Source organism: Poecilia reticulata, linkage group LG21 (assembly GCF_000633615.1).
Source record: "Poecilia reticulata strain Guanapo linkage group LG21, Guppy_female_1.0+MT, whole genome shotgun sequence".
Taxonomy (NCBI): Eukaryota; Metazoa; Chordata; class Actinopteri; order Cyprinodontiformes; family Poeciliidae; genus Poecilia; species Poecilia reticulata.
In genome coordinates this window covers 21,655,376-21,673,365 of record NC_024351.1, presented here as the reverse complement: position 1 = coordinate 21,673,365, position 17,990 = coordinate 21,655,376, and the positions used below count along the sequence as shown (strand labels likewise).

Genomic DNA, 17,990 nt, shown 5'->3' with positions numbered 1-17,990 from the left:
GTCTAAGAGTTGCAGGACACTGGTCCTCAAGGACCAGGATTGCCCACCCCTGCCATAAGGTGCAGTGTAGGGCAAAGCTTAAACCTATATAAGCCAATCACAATCCTTCAAAACAACGACAACTTCCTGTTATAAGTTAAGCATGGTGCCAGAAGATGTGTGGACAGACGGGTTGAACCACTTTTAAGTACCGGATTAGAATCTAAGCCAGGGAAAGGTGCTGCAAAGATGTTTCGAGCTGCATGAGGAAATGTCTGTTCATGGAAAGCAAGGGCAAAGACAAAACAGAGCTCCGAGATGAAACATTCCTGTGTGAAATGCCGTTTCTCTGCAACATCATGAGCCATCTAAATGTGATGAATCTGCAGCTGTAGGGACGGGGACGTGTCATCTCTGATGTGTACAGTACAGTAAAACCAAGCTGAGTTTGTGGTAGACGCAGATGTAGAAAGAAAACTTGAGCCACTTTTCCAGCTGCCATACCATGAAAGAGAAGCTCACTATCGCTGAGTTCCCGAGTGCACAGTTTGCTAATAAACTCAACATACCTGCCACCAACTTCCGACGGCGATTTGCTGACTTTGAAGCGCCAAAAATAGCAGGTTTGGACTGCTCAGCAATCCTTTTGAAGTTGATGTAGAAAGCGCACCACCAAACCTACCAATGGAGTTGATTGAGCTATAGAGCAATGACACACTGAAGGAAAAATATGAGAGGGTGGGTGCTGCTGAGTTTGCACATTTTATCCCCGACACAACGCCCCAGCTGTCCATCCAAGCTGCTTGGACGCTCTCTGTTTGGCAGAACATCTTTTCTCTTTAATGAAGCTAAACAAAACCTCACACAGTCTTACTGATAATCACCTTCACCCAATCCTCAGGATTTCCTCAGCTCAGAGCCGAACCCCAAACATTGATGAACTTTTACAAAAGATTATAAACCACCAAGTATCAAGCTGAGCCTCAGACAAGTGACCATCACAGAGCAGTGATGCATTTTCAGCTTTTAATTCAGTTCAATTTTTACATTTGTACAAGACATGATTTTTGTACAAATAAAAATCATGTTGTTTTTTTGTGATTTTTTTTCAATACTTGATGGAAGTATTGTTTTGTCTGTGTGCCATAGATTTATGTGTTTTATTTTACTTTATTGATTATAAATACTTTATTGTATTTTATGTATTTATATATTTTTTTCAGTTGAATGGACTCAGGAAAATTGCAGATAAGAGCCAAGAATACAACTACTTAGATTTTTTTTTCTTATTTTACTATTTGAAAGCAGTGATCGGTAGGATCATAGTGCAGCACAATAATTCATTTTTTGTTTATAATGTATGCACTTTTATTTATCTATTTATCTCGATATTAAGAAACATATTTTGTTTTTAAAACCAATTAAATTTTTTGCTGTTTGCCTGTTGAAAATGTTTTCCCTTGAGGTAACTGACAGAGCCATAACAAAATGTTGCTTTATTCTGTTAGTGTACAGGACATGCGATTTATCTTTGAAGGAAGTTGGTTTTTGTCTGTTTGCTTGTTGAAAAATGGTTTCACTTGAAATTACTGGCAGATCCATAAGAAAATATTGCTTTATTCATTTAATTATTATATAATATACACTGTGTTAGGTCTTGGTTCAATAGGCTACGTGCAATCATTTCAATATGTTTTAATAAACATTGAACCAGTCCGGCCCTCGGCTTGTAGCAAATTTAGGTTTTTGGCCCTCTGTGTGTTTGACTTTGACATTCCTGATGTAATGCATCTGACATTGCCTTGTTGCTGAAATGTGCTATACAAATAAACTTGCCTTGCTTTACATCAGTTCTTCAGAAAGTCTGTCATCATTGCACCCATGCTTTGTATTACACTGATAAGGCTTACAATCAGCTTYGTGGACATGGATGTCCATCTTTATGCTTGTTCTCAAGCTAATCTGAAGGCCACATCCTATTTGGAAACCTGTAGCTGCTGATTTAGTAGACTATTGATGGCTGGTGCACTGTGTTTACCTCAGGATCTGCCGTCTCTGTTCTGGGATTTTACTTGATCTAATATTTCACAGTGGAGGTGATAACATTCACTTTATAATTACACCAATATCAGTAGCTAGGAAATTTAGCATCAACAAAACTTCTGCAACTATGCTTACAGCACAGATTATATTATATCATGAAAATATGCTGGAGAGCTTACACATTCTGTTTGTTTCATAAACATTTCCAGGAGTATTCTGAATAATTAGACATTAGACAATGTGCAAAAAGAACATGAGTAATAAAATGCTTTGCACCAGATTTAGTATAAGCTAGTTTATATCTGTGGACACTAAGAGAAAATAGAATATTTTATAAAACATATTGGACATATTAGACTGAAAGTTTCCGTATACCCCATATATAATCATTTAATTTATGTGTGTAAATAAGACATGACTGAAATATGGTGGAAGTCTACAAAAAAACAACACATGAATATAAAGGAGTTTAATTTAGTTTTACATTAATAAATTATTTTTCCATTTTTACTGATAAAGATTTTGCTTTTACAAATGAAAATCTGGCTTTGTTTGCAGTTAGCATTCTTAAGCACATACAAGCACTCATAAAGCTACATGTACTATCAGCATAATTTCAATTAGACATTATGGATTTACTCTAAGAATAACATCAAACATCAAAAAAGTTTGAAGTTAGTGAAATCTCCCAAAATAAATTTTCCTGAAATAATCATCCTGAACGCTGACCTGAACCACCTATAAAACAAAGCATAAATAAATGGGTTGAACGTTGAATTGGACAGCGCAAGCCAGTTGAGTATTTCTACCAGAGGGCCGGGCTGGGAAGCGTTGCTGAAAGTAAGAACGGTTGTACATAAAAAGGACGGCAGCCAACAGAGCAGAAAAACTCCCATCACAATAGCTAAGGTTTTAGTGGCCTTCCTCTCCATCTTACTGACAGATGGCCCAGAGTTTTTCATGCTCTGGATGCTGTGTGCTTGCTTCTGTGCCACAAAAAAAATCTTTAGGTAGATGCATATCATTACCAGCAGTGGGAAGTAAAACGTAATCAGAACAATCAGAATTTTTCCCAGCACAACGGTAAAAAAACAGTTTTGTCCACATTTTGCTCTGTTAAACCCCACTAGACTGACCGCAACCACACCTGGAACGCCCCAGCTCACCAAGATCATCACCACAATAACATGGCTGCTGATTTTAGTTCTGTATGCCAGAGGTTGACACACTGCATAATATCTGTCAACAGAAATGCAACAGAGGTTCAGAATGGAGCACGTGCTGAGTGTTATGTCGAAGCTGCTTCTCACTTTGCAAAATATCTCCTCTTGATACAAGCATGAGGTTATAGAGAACTCCACTGTGAGAGGGAAGACCAGGGCGCCCACAAGCAGGTCAGCCACAGCCAAAGAGAGGATGAGAGCATTGGTTGGAGTGTGAAGCTGTCTGAAGTAAACGATGGAGATTATTACCAGGAGGTTTCCACAAACAGTTATTACAGATATGGAACCAAGAAAAACATTCAAAAATACACACGCAATAGTGGGTGTTTCTGTCGGTAGATAAGAAGCAATTTTAAAGCAAGGATTTACATTAGACACATCAGTATTGTTAACAGCAAAACTACCAAAATCAAGTTCCATTTTTAGTCACAATACACAGTAATTTGCACAGATATAAATTTAAAAAATAAAGATCTGATCAGTCATTTAAACCAAAGTCACCAAGTCAGCAATCACTTCTCTCTACAACTCATTCCCTGTACATGACAAACTATCAGCATGACCTCAGTACTTGCTCTGTTCACTATGATTATGCATTCTGAACTCTCTATTTTCTACCTATGTCTTCATGAATCAGAAACTCCCTACATAGGTCCAATGAGGTATCATGCACCCAAGAGATCCCCTAGCAACAACCACGAGCAACAACTTACCATTCGCCATGTAAACTAAGATAAGGTCATTTATTAGTCTCCCATAGGAAATATTTGTCTAGGAAGTAGGGGCAAGGCTGTAGTACAACAATAAACAATACTTCAAAAAAGACAATAACCACAGGAACATAAAAATAACATCATTGCAAAAAGTAAAAAATACATAAAAACACAAATGGAGCTTTAGCGGAAGTTCAGGCTGGAAGACTCCACCCCCTTCGTTCGCCCATCGACGTCATGCTCATCTCTGACCTCAGCGCTGGACCTCACCCGGCGCATTCAATCAGCAATCAGGCTCTGCGTAAAGGGATCCACACCCAAGCCGTCAGCTGCTTCCCAGCTGCGTTCAACCCACCACCTCCCCTTCTCCACCCACATCCTTCAGCTCTAGTATAGCACCCTTTCCCGATCACCACCACCAGTGTCGGGCCCCGGGGGAGAGCATCCCTAATCAGTTATCGGGATGTTCATCGAGTTCACATCAAATCTCAGCTCAAATTAGCTGCTGGGGTCCGAGCGCCAAAGAACTGCTATTCATTCCTGTCATTAAATCTTTTCATTCTTCCCTTTTGTCCATCTGAGTCTCTGCAGATTGAAATGTCAGATTGGCAGTATATCCCCATAGCCATCTCATTTACATTCACATACAATACATTCCCTTCATGCTATTCTTGATCACTATCTGGGCCTCCTATTGGTCTGTACAGGCCCTGCTAGACGGCCATCATTTATCAGGCTGATGGAGAGTGGTGCAAACGAATATTTAAGATGGTTATATTTACACATAGGAACCCGAACCTTCTCTCTGAACTATGTGAACTTATGTTTATTTCATCCAGTAGACTAACTCTAGAGGAGTATTTCTCAATTTCAGTTCTCAGGGACCACTGCCCTGCATATTTTAGATGTTTTTGCTCCTCCAGAACACCTGATTCAAATGACTGTATGATCACCTCGTTCTGAAATTTGAAAATATGACGAGGTTATTGGAAGCAACTATTAACCCTCCCACGATCTAAGCATGACACTCAGGAGGAGCACGGCAAATGTCACGGTCAGACGCCGAGGAAATGGGGGGGTCAGTGGACTGTCCCATCAGACTGTCAGCTTCCAAAACCCCACAAAAATAAATAAACCTTTTAAAAGAGCACGCAGGATCAGGGTAAGAGCAGAAAACTATTGGAATACCTAACTAGAAACACTAAGAAGTTTTTTTTAAGTAAACATAAAAATAAATAGAATAAAAATATCCTTTTCTTTGCACTTAAGTTGTTTCATCCTAATTAATGTGCCCAAATTTTTTGTCACTTAATTTGCTTCAATTGTTAGCATGTAGAACAGTAAAGACAGGCATTGGTTTCAGAGTTCAAGTGAATAAAAATAACACCTCAGTTTCCCTATGAGTTTACATTCTGACCAGTGTGCTTCCGACAATTTCACCAAAGAGACTCTGTAACCTGTCTACACCAGTCATAGCAGCTATATATAATACAGAAACAAACAATGCCCAGCCTAGTGGGGGCGCAAGTAAAGCCTGGTGACTAACCAGGCCTGGTTAGTCACCAGGCTTTACTTGGGGAAACTCTGTGCAAGTACGCTGATCCCTGTGTTTCAGGATTACTCAAGGTGATGAGTAAAGGCGATTGTATACAATTCTCACTGGACTTGAGCGCTTACTTAGCCCATGTCTCTTCACTTATATTACTTGTGGATATTTTGCTAGTTTTATCACTAAATCTTTCCAAAAATGTGTGCAGGACACCTTTATGGAATATCTGACATCAGACAATATTTTTAAGAATATATTCTAATCTTTCATTCTGTTTTTCAAGATCATAACCCCATCTGAATACATCACTTTTATTGAAGTCAATTGTACTTTATAGCAGTTGAACAATTAAAATTGTAAAATTAATTCTGTCTATGTATTTCTCTTTAAAGCTTAAGGCACATTTTCAGCTGGAAGATTTTTGTGAGCTTTGTAAATTATAATGTAAATGTGAACATCTTAATGTATACAACGCAGTGAGAAAACTGACCCAGTGTACAAGAGAAACTGAGATAAAGTGTCATTCTCAGCATGGCACGTTATTCTTAACTACATCAAAACAAAAACTGCAGTATGTTTTTTAATAATTTTTTTTTACATTTTTCTAAAGTCTAACAGCTTAGGCCATATTAAGTATAGCTTTGCAGACATTTCAGTACTAAGATGAATTTCTCTTCTCAGACTCCAAACGTGTCAAAGGAGCTTGGTGTTTGTTAAATCCCCCTGAAATATTTTTCCTGACATTATGATTCTGAACGCTGACCTGAACCAGCTGTAGAAGAAAGCATAGATGAATGGATTGAGCATCGAGTTGGACAGCGTGAGCCAGTTAAGGGTTTCATACATCATCACAGATACACCACCTAATAACTGGAGGGAAAAACAAAGAAAGAAAGGCAGCCAGCACATCAGAAAAACTCCTAGAACAATAGCCAGAGTTTTGGTTGCCTTTCTTTCCATGTTGCTCACAGTTGCACCAGGCTTTACTGCATTCTCGATGCTGCGAGCCTGTCTTTGTGCAACAAGAAATATCCTCAGGTATATATACAACATTACGATCACTGGGAGATAGAACGAGAAAACTGGGGCTAAAACCTTTTCAAGCACAACATCAGAAAAGCAATTTTCCTGACATTTTTCCTGATTTACCTCGGCAACAATAAAACCGACAGCAACAAGTACGGAAACGCCCCAGCTCATGAGGATCATAACCAGAACAACACCAGTGTTTATCTTAGATCTGTATGTTAGAGGCTGACACACTGCATAGTATCGGTCCACAGAAATACAGCACAAATTAAAAATAGAGGTTGTGCTCAGTATGACATCGAAGCTGTCTCGTATTTTGCAGAATAAGTCTCTGTAATACAGACAGTAGCTGAGAGAGAAAGACATGCTCAGAGGAAAGACTACGATCCCAACAAGTAGATCAGCCACAGCCAGAGAGACGATCAGGTAGTTAGACGGGGTGTGGAGCTGCTTAAAGTAAATGATGGAGATTATTACAAGAAGATTTCCACACACTGTAATAACAGACAGTAAGCCCAGGAAAATGTAGAGCAAAGTACATATTGTAGAAGAAGTCCTTCTCATTATCTTAGAGATGTTGTTAATTTCATAACATGGGTGGAAGTCATAACCAATATAGAAACCAGTTTCTTCTTCCATTTCTCTTTGTAATTACTATAAATATCAGTAATATTTGTATACCTAACAGATTACAAAGCCACCTTATTTTAGAAAGTAACACCTTAGTTTAATTTCTTAAATCAGTTAGTTAGCGCATCTAAGTCACCTAAACAACGTCAAGTCTTGCTGTCAGGTCATTGTGCTGCTGAATCACCTTGTCTTGATACTTCTGCTCAAACATTACAATCCAAAACTCATCCAATAGGAAGGGAGGAACCTGCTGACCAATGAGAAWTTTTTATTGACCTTTTGTTGTTTTCTCAGGGTAACTATTTACTTAACTATTTACAATTTTTTGTGACAAATCCTTCATTCACATATCATTTGGTATTTACAACTGAAAGCATGTTAATAGTGTTTATGCTCTCAAGCACATTGTTTAAGAGCACAAGTAGAGGTTCCTTGTGTGGATGTCACCCATGCAACAAATATAGATTTAGGTTTGATGCAAATCATTGACACAAGGCATAATTTGAAATAGTAGTAATTAAATGTATGCTAAATGTTTTCATATTAATAAAAGAGCTAAAGTGCTAAATAAAAAATTAGCCCTGCTATATTACATGGGTCGCACACTCTACCTCTGCACTGCTGATTCTGGATCCAATTATTTTCAAGAAGGACAGTTTTAAAATAATTTGTGTAGAAAAATAACAAATGACACTAGCATGAAATCCATGCAAACGGCTACGATCAGGGAACCATGTAATAAACAAAGTAACATTCACTGTTCTTTTTAAAACATACAGCTACTAATATAACTTTCTAATATGAAAGGTTTTGCACTAATTTAAAGAATATTAAATTCCTTCTTAGTATGACACTTTGCTAGCTTCTTCTCAATTAGCTGGTTTGCTCGGTCCTGCACCCCGCGCGCCCCTTTTCCTCTCCCCTCCCAGTGCACGTCTCGTCTCGTGCGCGTCCCGTCTCGTGCACGTCTCGTCTCGTGCGCGTTTCGTGCGCGTCTCGTGCACGTCTCGTTCATGCTGGGGAAGGTTTTTCACTTGGTCCCTGCAGGACCTGCCCACAATAATGATTATAGAATTATTCAAACGACTTCAACAGTTCCAACTTCCAAAAAGGACAAGGGATTTAAGTTGTATGTGTCCAGTTTTATAAAGGACTTTGAAGGTAAGTGAATGTTTTAAGTTCTCCAAAATGTCTTGTATGTGTTTAACACAGATAACATAGAGCGGAGTGCTTCAGGTCCATGAGGAAGAGCCAAGAGCCTCATTTGTTGGGCGTAAGGTAAAGCAACCCAACATGTTCATTTCTCAGTTCACGGTGTGTTTTAATAACCAACCAGTACTGTCAAGAAGTATAATATCTCCTCGTCAACTCCATAATGACAGGCCATAGGCAGTATCCATTTTTTGTCAAGGAATGATGGGTGTTTGGGGCTTAGCGTTGGCAAACCTTTCAGTACTTCATTGGTTTCTGAAGAAAAACGCTGCTTGAGTTCCATTAGCATCCTGTTTATAACAGAATAGAATGACTTTGTTTTTAGATCTTCAATGCTGTCTGCACATTTTGTTTCAATTGTGGTGTTCACAATAAAATGCTCTAGATGTTTAGCTGTCTGGGTCTGCCTTTCCTGCCTTTGTACAGACTCTGCTGTTATTCCTGTGTTGCAGCAAAGATCTTCTGCTTCTTTTCTGAATGTCTCCCATTTTTCTTCTTTGCCTTTTTCTGTTATAGCAGTGATTACAGCATGAGTCAAGTCATTTGCTGCAGTTAGATCTAACTTAGGAGACTGTAGCTGTTCAGACATAAATTTTGTTCTGAAAATATCCTCAAAAATTACAGGATGCAGAACAAACTCTTCGAGAAGTTTGTTCAGGTCCATGTAATTTGCACTCATTGCACTGAGAGCTATAGCCTCTGTCCTGCGTTTAGCACTTTTTTGGTGAACAACATCATGCAGTGTAGCTAGAACACCTGGGAGAGTTTTTTTTTTTTTTGGCAGCGCGAACGGACTAATACTTATACACCCAGCACCCAGCGGGTGTCACTGAATCTCTTAAATTCTAGGCCAGGGGTGGGCAACTCTAGGCCTCGACGGCTGGACTCCTGCAACTTTTAGATGTATCTCTACTTCAACGCACCTGAGTCAAATAATGAGGTCATTAGCAGGACTTTGGAGAACTTGACTGCACTTAGGAGGTGATTCAGCTGTTGGATTCAAGTGTGTTGGACCAGGGAGACGTCTAAGAGTTGCAGGACACTGGCCCTCCAGGACCAGGATTGCCCACCCCTGTTCTAGGCTCTGTAACGTCATCAACACAAGTTTCTCCTGCTTCTTCAGAAAAAGATCATGAACAACTAATGTTGTAAAGCATTTGCAATAACTCAAAAAAATTGGCTCCAGCATCAACATTATGCACACTGTCTACTAACACAAGATTCAGCCTGTGAGCATGGCAGTGAATGTACACAGCTTGTGGCACCTCTTTTTTCAACTCTTCTTGAATGCCGTTGTTGCATCCGGACATAGCAGCAGCACCGTCATAACACTGTCCCACGCAGCAATTTATATCAATATTGCAATGACTGAGTGTCATTTTGATGCTCACAAAAAGCGAAACTGCATCTAATCCTTCTGCTGTGGTAAAATGCAGAAATTATTCCGCCACTTTCTCTCAGTGTGGCTGCAAACAACGGATGTTCGCTTAAGTCTGTTCATGTTTGCTGATGTCTTTACTTTCATCCACTAAAATAGCAAAGTGTTCAGCTTTCTTCACTTTGTTACTCATTTGTTTCCGTATCATTTCAGCCATTACATTAAATACTTCGTTCTGTATGTCGTGGTGAACGTACTTGACATTGGATGGGTTAGATGTTAAAAGCGATCCATATTGGCATTATGTATGGGTTCCTCTCAATTGCTTCATGGAAGTGATAATATGCATTGCAAAGGTAAAATCCTGTTGCATGATTTTTTGTTTTAATTTAAACAATTTAGAATAATTATTTATTGAAAATTAAAAGTTTTTTGAGGGAAATACCACAACTGCACATTCAAGAAGTTAAATTAGATTTTAAAAAAAAACAAAAAACAAAACAAAAAAAAACTTAAATCCACTGCCATTGTGCTAACCTAGTCTTGTGTTTGGCTACACGGCTAAAGTGGTGGAATAATAAGGCCAGTTACTACTAGACCGTACTGTTGCCGGCCAGTTGCTTTGCCCAGCTCACAACAACTGAAGTGCCAATTCAGGCAGCAGCTTTCATGAACGTTTTACATCACGGTGGAGAAATCGTGGCCGACTCCTGCATGGTAATGAGCATCACAAAGCTTAATCAGATTTAAATGGGGAGTCGTTTATTTGGAGAAAGACAAATTGTGGTAAAATAGTTTAAATATGTTTATTGTTTAAATTAACAGATGTCACATAAGTTTTCATGATGGAAATATTTTCCTTCACAACAATAATAATAAAAGAACAAACTCTTACCGTACATTCAGGACTTTAATGAATTACAATATAAATGTATTGATTTTGCAGTTCATAAAGCATCGCAAAATCCTGATCAAATTATATCAGCATGTCATAAACGAAGTCAATAAGAGTCATCTAGAAAAAAGGCTCCATTAAACTTTTTAAATCCAATATGACACATTTTTCACAAGTATGTTCCGGACTGGAGGGTTATCTGCTTCTTTGATTTAAAATGTATCAAAGTAGCTTAGTGTTTGTATTTCCTTGAAAGATTTTTCCAGAAATGATCATTTTGAATGCCGACCTGAACCAGCTGTAAAAGAAAGCATAGATGAATGGATTGAGCATTGAGTTTGACAGTGCAAGCCAGTTAAGGGTTTCATACACCTTCACAGATACACCACCCAACAACTGGAAGGAAAAACAGAGGAAGAAAGGCAGCCAGCACATCAGAAAAACTCCTAGAACAATGGCCAGAGTTTTGGTTGCCTTTCTTTCCATGTTGCTCACAGTTGCACCAGACTCTGCTGCAATCTGGATGCTGCGAGCCTGTCTTTGTGCAACAAGAAATATCCTCAGGTATATATACAACATTATGGTCACTGGGAGATAGAACGAGATCATGGGTGCAAAAACCTTTTCAAGCACAGCATCAGAAAAGCAATTTTCTTGACATTTTTCCTGATTTATCTCTACAATAATAAAACCGACAGCAACAAGTACGGAAACGCCCCAGCTCATGAGGATCATAACCAGAACAACACCAGTGTTTATCTTAGATCTGTATGTTAGAGGCTGACACACTGCATAGTATCGGTCCACAGAAATACAGCACAAATTTGAAATGGAGGTTGAGCTCAGTATGACATCGAAGCTGTCTCGTATTTTGCAGAATAAGTCTCTGTAATACAGACAGTAGCTGAGAGAGAAAGACATGCTCAGAGGAAAGACTACGATCCCAACAAGTAGATCAGCCACAGCCAGAGAGACGATCAGGTAGTTAGACGGGGTGTGGAGCTGCTTAAAGTAAATGATGGAGATTATTACAAGAAGATTTCCACACACTGTAATAACAGACAGTAAGCCCAGGAAAATGTAGAGCAAAGTACATATTGTAGAAGAAGTCCTTCTCATTATCTTAGAGATGTTGTTAATTTCATAACATGGGTGGAAGTCATAACCAACGTAGAAACCAGTTTCTTCTTCCATTTCTCTTTGTAATTACTATAAATATCAGTAACATTTGTATATTCAATGGACTGAAAAATGTTTTTTTTGAAGTAATGCAAGGTAAATTTGTGAATTACAAAAATAGCAGCTTCTGTTCAAGCAGCTTCTTTCCACATTAGATTACCTACACCTGTCCTGCCCCCATGTAGTCCAATGACCCTTCCCTTTAAACGCATGCCTTCTCATTACGTAATCAAAGCATGTCCAATGAAAAGGGACGAAACTGAAGACCAATGAGCAGTATTTTGTTTTTTATTTGCAACACGTGACATTAGGAAACAGCATGCTTCTTTTTGTCACAGTGTTTCTTATATTGTTTCCATAAGCTGGAAATTAAAGTAAAACAGGCTTTAATTAAGCATGGCTAGAAGCAAGCATTAAATATGCTATAGCAGTGTTACATTCATCATCTGAAATCATGAAAAGACTGTCACATGTTTAAACCTATCAAGACATCAACATCCACCTAAACTGAACGGCTGTACAAAGACCTATTAGAAGAAGCCAATGGTAAATTGTGGAGTCACTGCAGAGATTGACAGCTCAGGTGAAAGACTCTCGTATGGGATAACTATTAGTCATCCCTTTAAAAATCTGACGTTTTAGTTGCATACAATGAAAACGTTATTAAAGGTTGTATTTGCATACGGTTAAAAATACTTGTTGGGTTATGTTCCTTCAGCCCTTTTGGAGCTGAAGGAATGTTTTTTTAGGCTTTTAGCATCATATGGAGGACTCAGGTATCGGTTGGGCCCACAGCGGTCTGCTGGATCTGTAAGCACACATTCAGTTGTGTCTCCAAGTGGTAGAATATTCTTTTGTCTTAGTTGTTGGACAAGTTCAAGCATTAATTTATGATGTTGAATTCATGTTATGTTCCTTGGTGTGATTCTGACTTGATTGATTTTAAATTACTCATATAATATATTATTGGCATTATGACATTCGTGTTTGTGTACACTGTGGTTTTGATGGGTGAAAATCAAGGATTTTCCTGTAATCACAGGTGGAAAATGTGTCTCCTGTCTCATAACAGCAGGTGATTATCATTTCGCCAAAGTGCACCATAGAGCGCCACAGAAAGTCATTTCTGCCTGTTGCCATCAGGCTCTACAATGCCCAAGTCTGTGCTAATTGATTACATTTTTTTCTGCACTCATTTATAGGTTATTTATTGATTAATATATTGCATGTGATTGCTTGTTATTTATTTATTTGTTTATATCTATTCATTTTGAACTCATCGCTCTTAGGTATATATATATTTTACAAATTTTGTATTTATTACCTCAGATGGATTAGCTTTCAACAAATAAGCAATTTCCCTTTGGGGATCAATAAAGTATTTTCTATTCTATTCTATTCTATTCTATTCTATTCTATTCTATTCTATTCTATTCTATTCTATTCTATGTACACCCCAACCCTTGCTTAAGATACATATCTCATATTAACTAATGGATTTGTTGTCCCTCACATCTTATGGACGTCTAGAGGAAAGAGTATTTTAATGGCTGACAATAGCCCAGCTCAACATTTTTGCAAGAGGGAAGGAGAGAAGAACTGTCTTTGCTTTGCATTTGATACTAAGATGGAACGGCCTTTCTGTAGTACTGACCTCAACACCCTTGATATAGATCAGTTTGGGCTGTGCTGTTAATACCAGAGTGACCAACACAACCATAATGACTGACTGTATAGGAGTTTGTTACCCAGCTGGTCATCTACCTGAGGAGGAGGTGCCTAGCTGTGTTGGTTGTGTATAGCTCTCCCATACACTACTGAGACCCCACTTTCTTAAATTAATCAATTGTTAAATTATAAATAAGTCTTGTTTTTCTAATTATCCAATCCCAAAAACTGTACCAAAGCAGAGCAGAATAATGTGTCTGGCATTTCAGAGGGGATTTTAAATTGTTTTCTCAGGCACAACTCACAAATGCATTCTGTCTTCAAATGTGACACATTTAAAGGGGAGTAGAGGGCTTATGTGAATGAAGCATTGTTATCTCACACAGTCTGCCCACCCCAGAGAAAAACTGGGTTACAAATTGACAAGCTTGTCTTTTTCTCTCTCTTATCTCTAAATTTGTTTTGAAAACCCAATTTTCACATTTTTTTTAGTAGCAAAATAACTGCCACAGTCGTTCTTGTCTTCTACTGACTGCTGCTGAAAACGTCACCGTCAAGCGCGCCAAGCAGGAGCAAACCATTTCATGCAGATCCAGGGGAGTTTAGTGGGAATATGGATGTGTGCTTTTTGGTCTGGGAGTGGTAACATTTAATTTTTACTGATAAAAACAATTTTAGAAAAACAATATAATTAATTTGTAATTGACAGGGCCACATTTTATTTAATTTCCGTGTATTTCCCCTCTATAAGGCGCCACTGATTGTTATAATAAAGAAAGTGTATTATTTACCAAATTTCTACCTTCCTTGAAGAACTTTCCCTTAACCTGATCTCCATGGAATTCAAATGAAGTCCTCTGGTCTAGTCTATGGGATGAAACTAAACAAGGTATTTCTAATGCTATTAATGCAAATTTTAAATGAGTGACTTGGTAACATCTCAACTTAGAATAACTGAATTTATATTACAACTGTATTTACTGCATCTACAAGGATTCAATAAACAGACCCAGAAATCATGTAATTTTATTATGTTTTGTGGATAACACAGCATCATTGTCAAAATTGTATTGCTGTTTCAATATTGCAATAAATCCATCTACTTTTTTGCTTGAAATGTATTCCTTTTATCAGGGTTAACCATTAAAACAACATTTCTCAAACAAATGCTGGAAAGAGACACACCATCTTGAGAGACTACAGTCCTCTATGCAGTTGTCCTCAGGTCTTGTTCTGGTCATGGACAATTTTCTGCATGGTTTCCTCTTCTCTCTCTGTCCACCTACTGATGAAGAAAGGCCACTAATGTCACAAAAAATTTAACCCTCACATCCCCCAAAAACTGGAAATATTTCTTCCATTGCTAGGTTGAGCCTTACCTGTATTTTTTACTACAGGTTATAATCACAGTTTAACTGTTCACTGTTTAAGAATGTGTCAACAAACACAACAAATCTGTGCTTTGGTTCATCTAACAAGATTTTTAAATTGGAATGAGTTCACGTTCACTTAAACAAACTACTGCTTGCATATTGATATTCAATGCAGTCTCAAGTTAGTAAAATTGCCTCGTAATATTTTCCCAGAAGCAATAATTTTAATAGCTGACCTGAACCAGGTGTAAAAAAAACCGTAGATAAATGGATTAAGCATTGAATTGAATAATGTTAACCAGTTAAGTGTTTCAATCACTGGAATTGGTACTGGATTACTGGTAAAAGGCAGAAAAGTGATGCAAAGGAAGAAAGGAGACCAGCAAAACAGAAAAACTCCCAGAACAATAGCCAGAGTTTTGGTGGCTTTTCTCTCCATCTTACTGGCAGTTGCTCCAGACTTTATGCTCTGGATGCTTCGTGCCTGTTTCTGTGCRACAAGGAAAATCTTCAGGTAGATGCAAAGCATTATGACCACTGGGAAGTAAAATGACATGATAGATCCAATAATGTTTGCTGTCATTACATCAAGAAAGCACAAGTCAACACATCCATCATGGGACAATCTGGGAATTATCACTCCGATGCTAACGAGAGCAGAAACAGTCCAGCTCACTGCGATCATGATGGCAACAACATGACGGCTGATTTTRGATCTATATGTGAGAGGCTGRCACACAGCATAGTACCTGTCAACTGAAATACAACACAGGTGCATAATAGAGCATGTACTAAACAATATGTCAAAGCTGTCACGGACCTYACAAAATAWACTCTCATTATAGGTACATGAACTGAGAGAGAAGGCCATGCTGAGAGGAAACACTAAAATCCCAACCAGCAGGTCGGCCACAGCCAGAGACAGAATGAGAGTGTTGGTGGGTGTGTGAAGCTGTTTGAAATACATTATTGATATTACCACAAGGAGGTTTCCACATACAGTTACAGTAGATAATAGCATAAGAAATCCATATAACATTACACACATAACAGAAGGAGTCATGGTTAGTTTGTAACTGAAGTCAATAATTTCATAGCATGGGTGTAAGTCAGTCATAATAACTGTCCTGTTCACAGTCGCATCTGGGTCCATGAGCTAAAAATTGAAAAAAAATAAAAAAAATAAAACATATCTGAAACATAAACATAACACAAAATACATCTGATAGCACATCAGAAACACATCAAGTACTTACTTACTTGAAACTTTCAGTTACAGGCAGTCAGTTCACTAGCAGTATTTGCTTTGTGCCAGGAGTCTTCATGCAAAATCTTTTATAGGAACTCCTTGCCAACCTCATTTACACCATCATAATTACTGTCCAATGAGATTTTTGTAACTTTCTTCCATTAGACAGGAGTTATGACCAGTGAGCCTAAGAGTATGTATGTCTGTACATCCCACCTGTTGAATAATATTGCTGGTAAGGTGCACCGATTGCAGTTTTTTAGCCGATTGCCAATTAACGATCTTTTAAAATGCTTAACCTGCCGATTCCAATTTTTCTTGTCTGAAATGTTGCTCAGCATAGCAAGAAAGTTGTAGAGTCTGGTCTGTCAGTCAAACGTTTCTCACTAGAGAGTGGTTGATTCTTAGACCTTAGATAAGATTGGTGGACAAGCTCAGTTTCCACTTTAAAAAAATCGGCCGATCACCGATCTTCCAAAATGAAGGAAATTGGCACCGGTAAATCAGCTGGCCGATAAATCGGTGCATCCCTTATTGCTAGTCCTCCTGGCGCTCACTTTTAGTGTGGGTGTGCCTGTACGGTTACTATCGATTGTGTTGTTGTTTTCATCTGTAGTAATTGGGTCAAATGTTGGACCCATCTTGTGACGTGATGAGGGTAAGTCAAAACATAAACAACTAAGGCTGGGTACACAGAAGTGGAGGAAGTTGTGAGTGATTTCAGCAAAGAATTTAGCAATTGGAGAAAAAAGCTAGATTTATGAAGACTGAAGAACTACAACGCTATTTTTTAACCATATAGATCAACAATGATGCCTTCAACAATGTTGGACCCTTCCTTCTGGGGAGGAAGGGTTTGACAATGAAGCTGTTGGAGCTGGACATCTGTTGCCTCCAAACCACTTGATGGGTATTTTTCTCGTACCTTCATTAAAAGAACCACAGAAACGTATATGAATTTTATGACCAAGCTTTTGCAAAAGGAGAAGACTCAGCAAGCTGCTCCTCCAAGCCGTTCACTGAGCGTTCTAAAGACCTTTGGTTACAGCTTGCCTTTTATTGTCAAGCAAAAACAGGGAGGATAGGTAAGAGACAATTTATTACTGCACACAGGCAGTTTCTAAGATAGGGAGTATTCCGGTTGATAAGAAGGCACCTGTGGAAACGTAATTTAAGGTCTGGGAAACACAGTTAACTGTTTCACATGAAGACAGGTCAGTTTATACACACAGAAGGAAGGGAACACTTTAAATTGAACATTAGACTGAATATGAACTAAAGTAATAACAAAATGATAATACCAAAAAATCTCTAACACCACCCAATGGTAATAAATAGATCTACATATATAATTCTGGTTGAATTCAAAGAATTTAGTTACATTAAAGTCAAAAATTTAGTTTAACACTTGTGACCTTCCTCACCATGTATACATTTTTAGAGGTACTCGACGCAAAAACAGTAAGACATTGGCGGTTCAATTGTGTTTTCATTATTATGGCTAATCTCGTTTTTAAAAATATTCTGAACACTTCTCTGTGCAAATCCTTCTAAAAATAAGACGGTAACACTTTATTTGACAGGTTGTGAATAAGACTGCCATGACATTGTCATAAATATAATACCTGTCATAAACATGAATAAGTCTTCATGAATATTTATGACAGTTGTCATAAAGCGTCATTCGGTAAATCATGACACTTTTAATACAAAGTTGACATTATTGAAAATGTCTGTTATGACAACTTGACATTAACTAAGAAATCATGATCTGACATAAATTTGTTACAAAAGTATTCCTGATTAAACTTTTAAAATTATGTAGCTTTATGTTATTAAAGCTAAAGTTTAATCAGTAATTCTTTTATAC

At 38.0% G+C, this 17,990-nt stretch overlaps 4 protein-coding genes across 4 annotated transcripts; all 4 read right to left on the bottom strand.

Moving 5' to 3' along the window:
* Positions 1-2,681: 2,681 nt before the first annotated feature.
* LOC103457958 (trace amine-associated receptor 1-like) lies at positions 2,682-3,704 on the bottom strand. Its single transcript, XM_017302042.1, has one exon. It carries the CDS (start codon positions 3,663-3,665, stop codon positions 2,682-2,684), a length of 984 nt encoding a protein of 327 aa, XP_017157531.1. The 5' UTR covers positions 3,666-3,704.
* Positions 3,705-6,200: 2,496 nt separating this feature from the next.
* On the bottom strand, positions 6,201-7,175 carry LOC103457959 (trace amine-associated receptor 1-like). The gene has a single exon (XM_017302130.1). The coding sequence runs from the start codon at positions 7,173-7,175 to the stop codon at positions 6,201-6,203; it is 975 nt and encodes a 324-aa protein (XP_017157619.1).
* A 3,517-nt stretch (positions 7,176-10,692) lies between these two features.
* Positions 10,693-11,845, bottom strand: LOC103457960 (trace amine-associated receptor 1-like). Its single transcript, XM_008398459.1, has one exon. It carries the CDS (start codon positions 11,843-11,845, stop codon positions 10,874-10,876), a length of 972 nt encoding a protein of 323 aa, XP_008396681.1. The 3' UTR covers positions 10,693-10,873.
* Positions 11,846-14,918: 3,073 nt separating this feature from the next.
* Positions 14,919-16,024, bottom strand: LOC103457961 (trace amine-associated receptor 1-like). Its single transcript, XM_008398460.2, has one exon. It carries the CDS (start codon positions 16,022-16,024, stop codon positions 15,038-15,040), a length of 987 nt encoding a protein of 328 aa, XP_008396682.2. The 3' UTR covers positions 14,919-15,037.
* Between the last annotated feature and the right edge of the window lie 1,966 nt (positions 16,025-17,990).

Excerpts from the sequence above, each read along its gene's own strand:
- LOC103457958 (XM_017302042.1), bottom strand. The coding sequence starts at position 3,665 with ATGGAACTTGATTTTGGTAGTTTTGCTGTTAACAATACTGATGTGTCT.
- LOC103457959 (XM_017302130.1), bottom strand. The coding sequence starts at position 7,175 with ATGGAAGAAGAAACTGGTTTCTATATTGGTTATGACTTCCACCCATGT.
- LOC103457960 (XM_008398459.1), bottom strand. The coding sequence starts at position 11,845 with ATGGAAGAAGAAACTGGTTTCTACGTTGGTTATGACTTCCACCCATGT.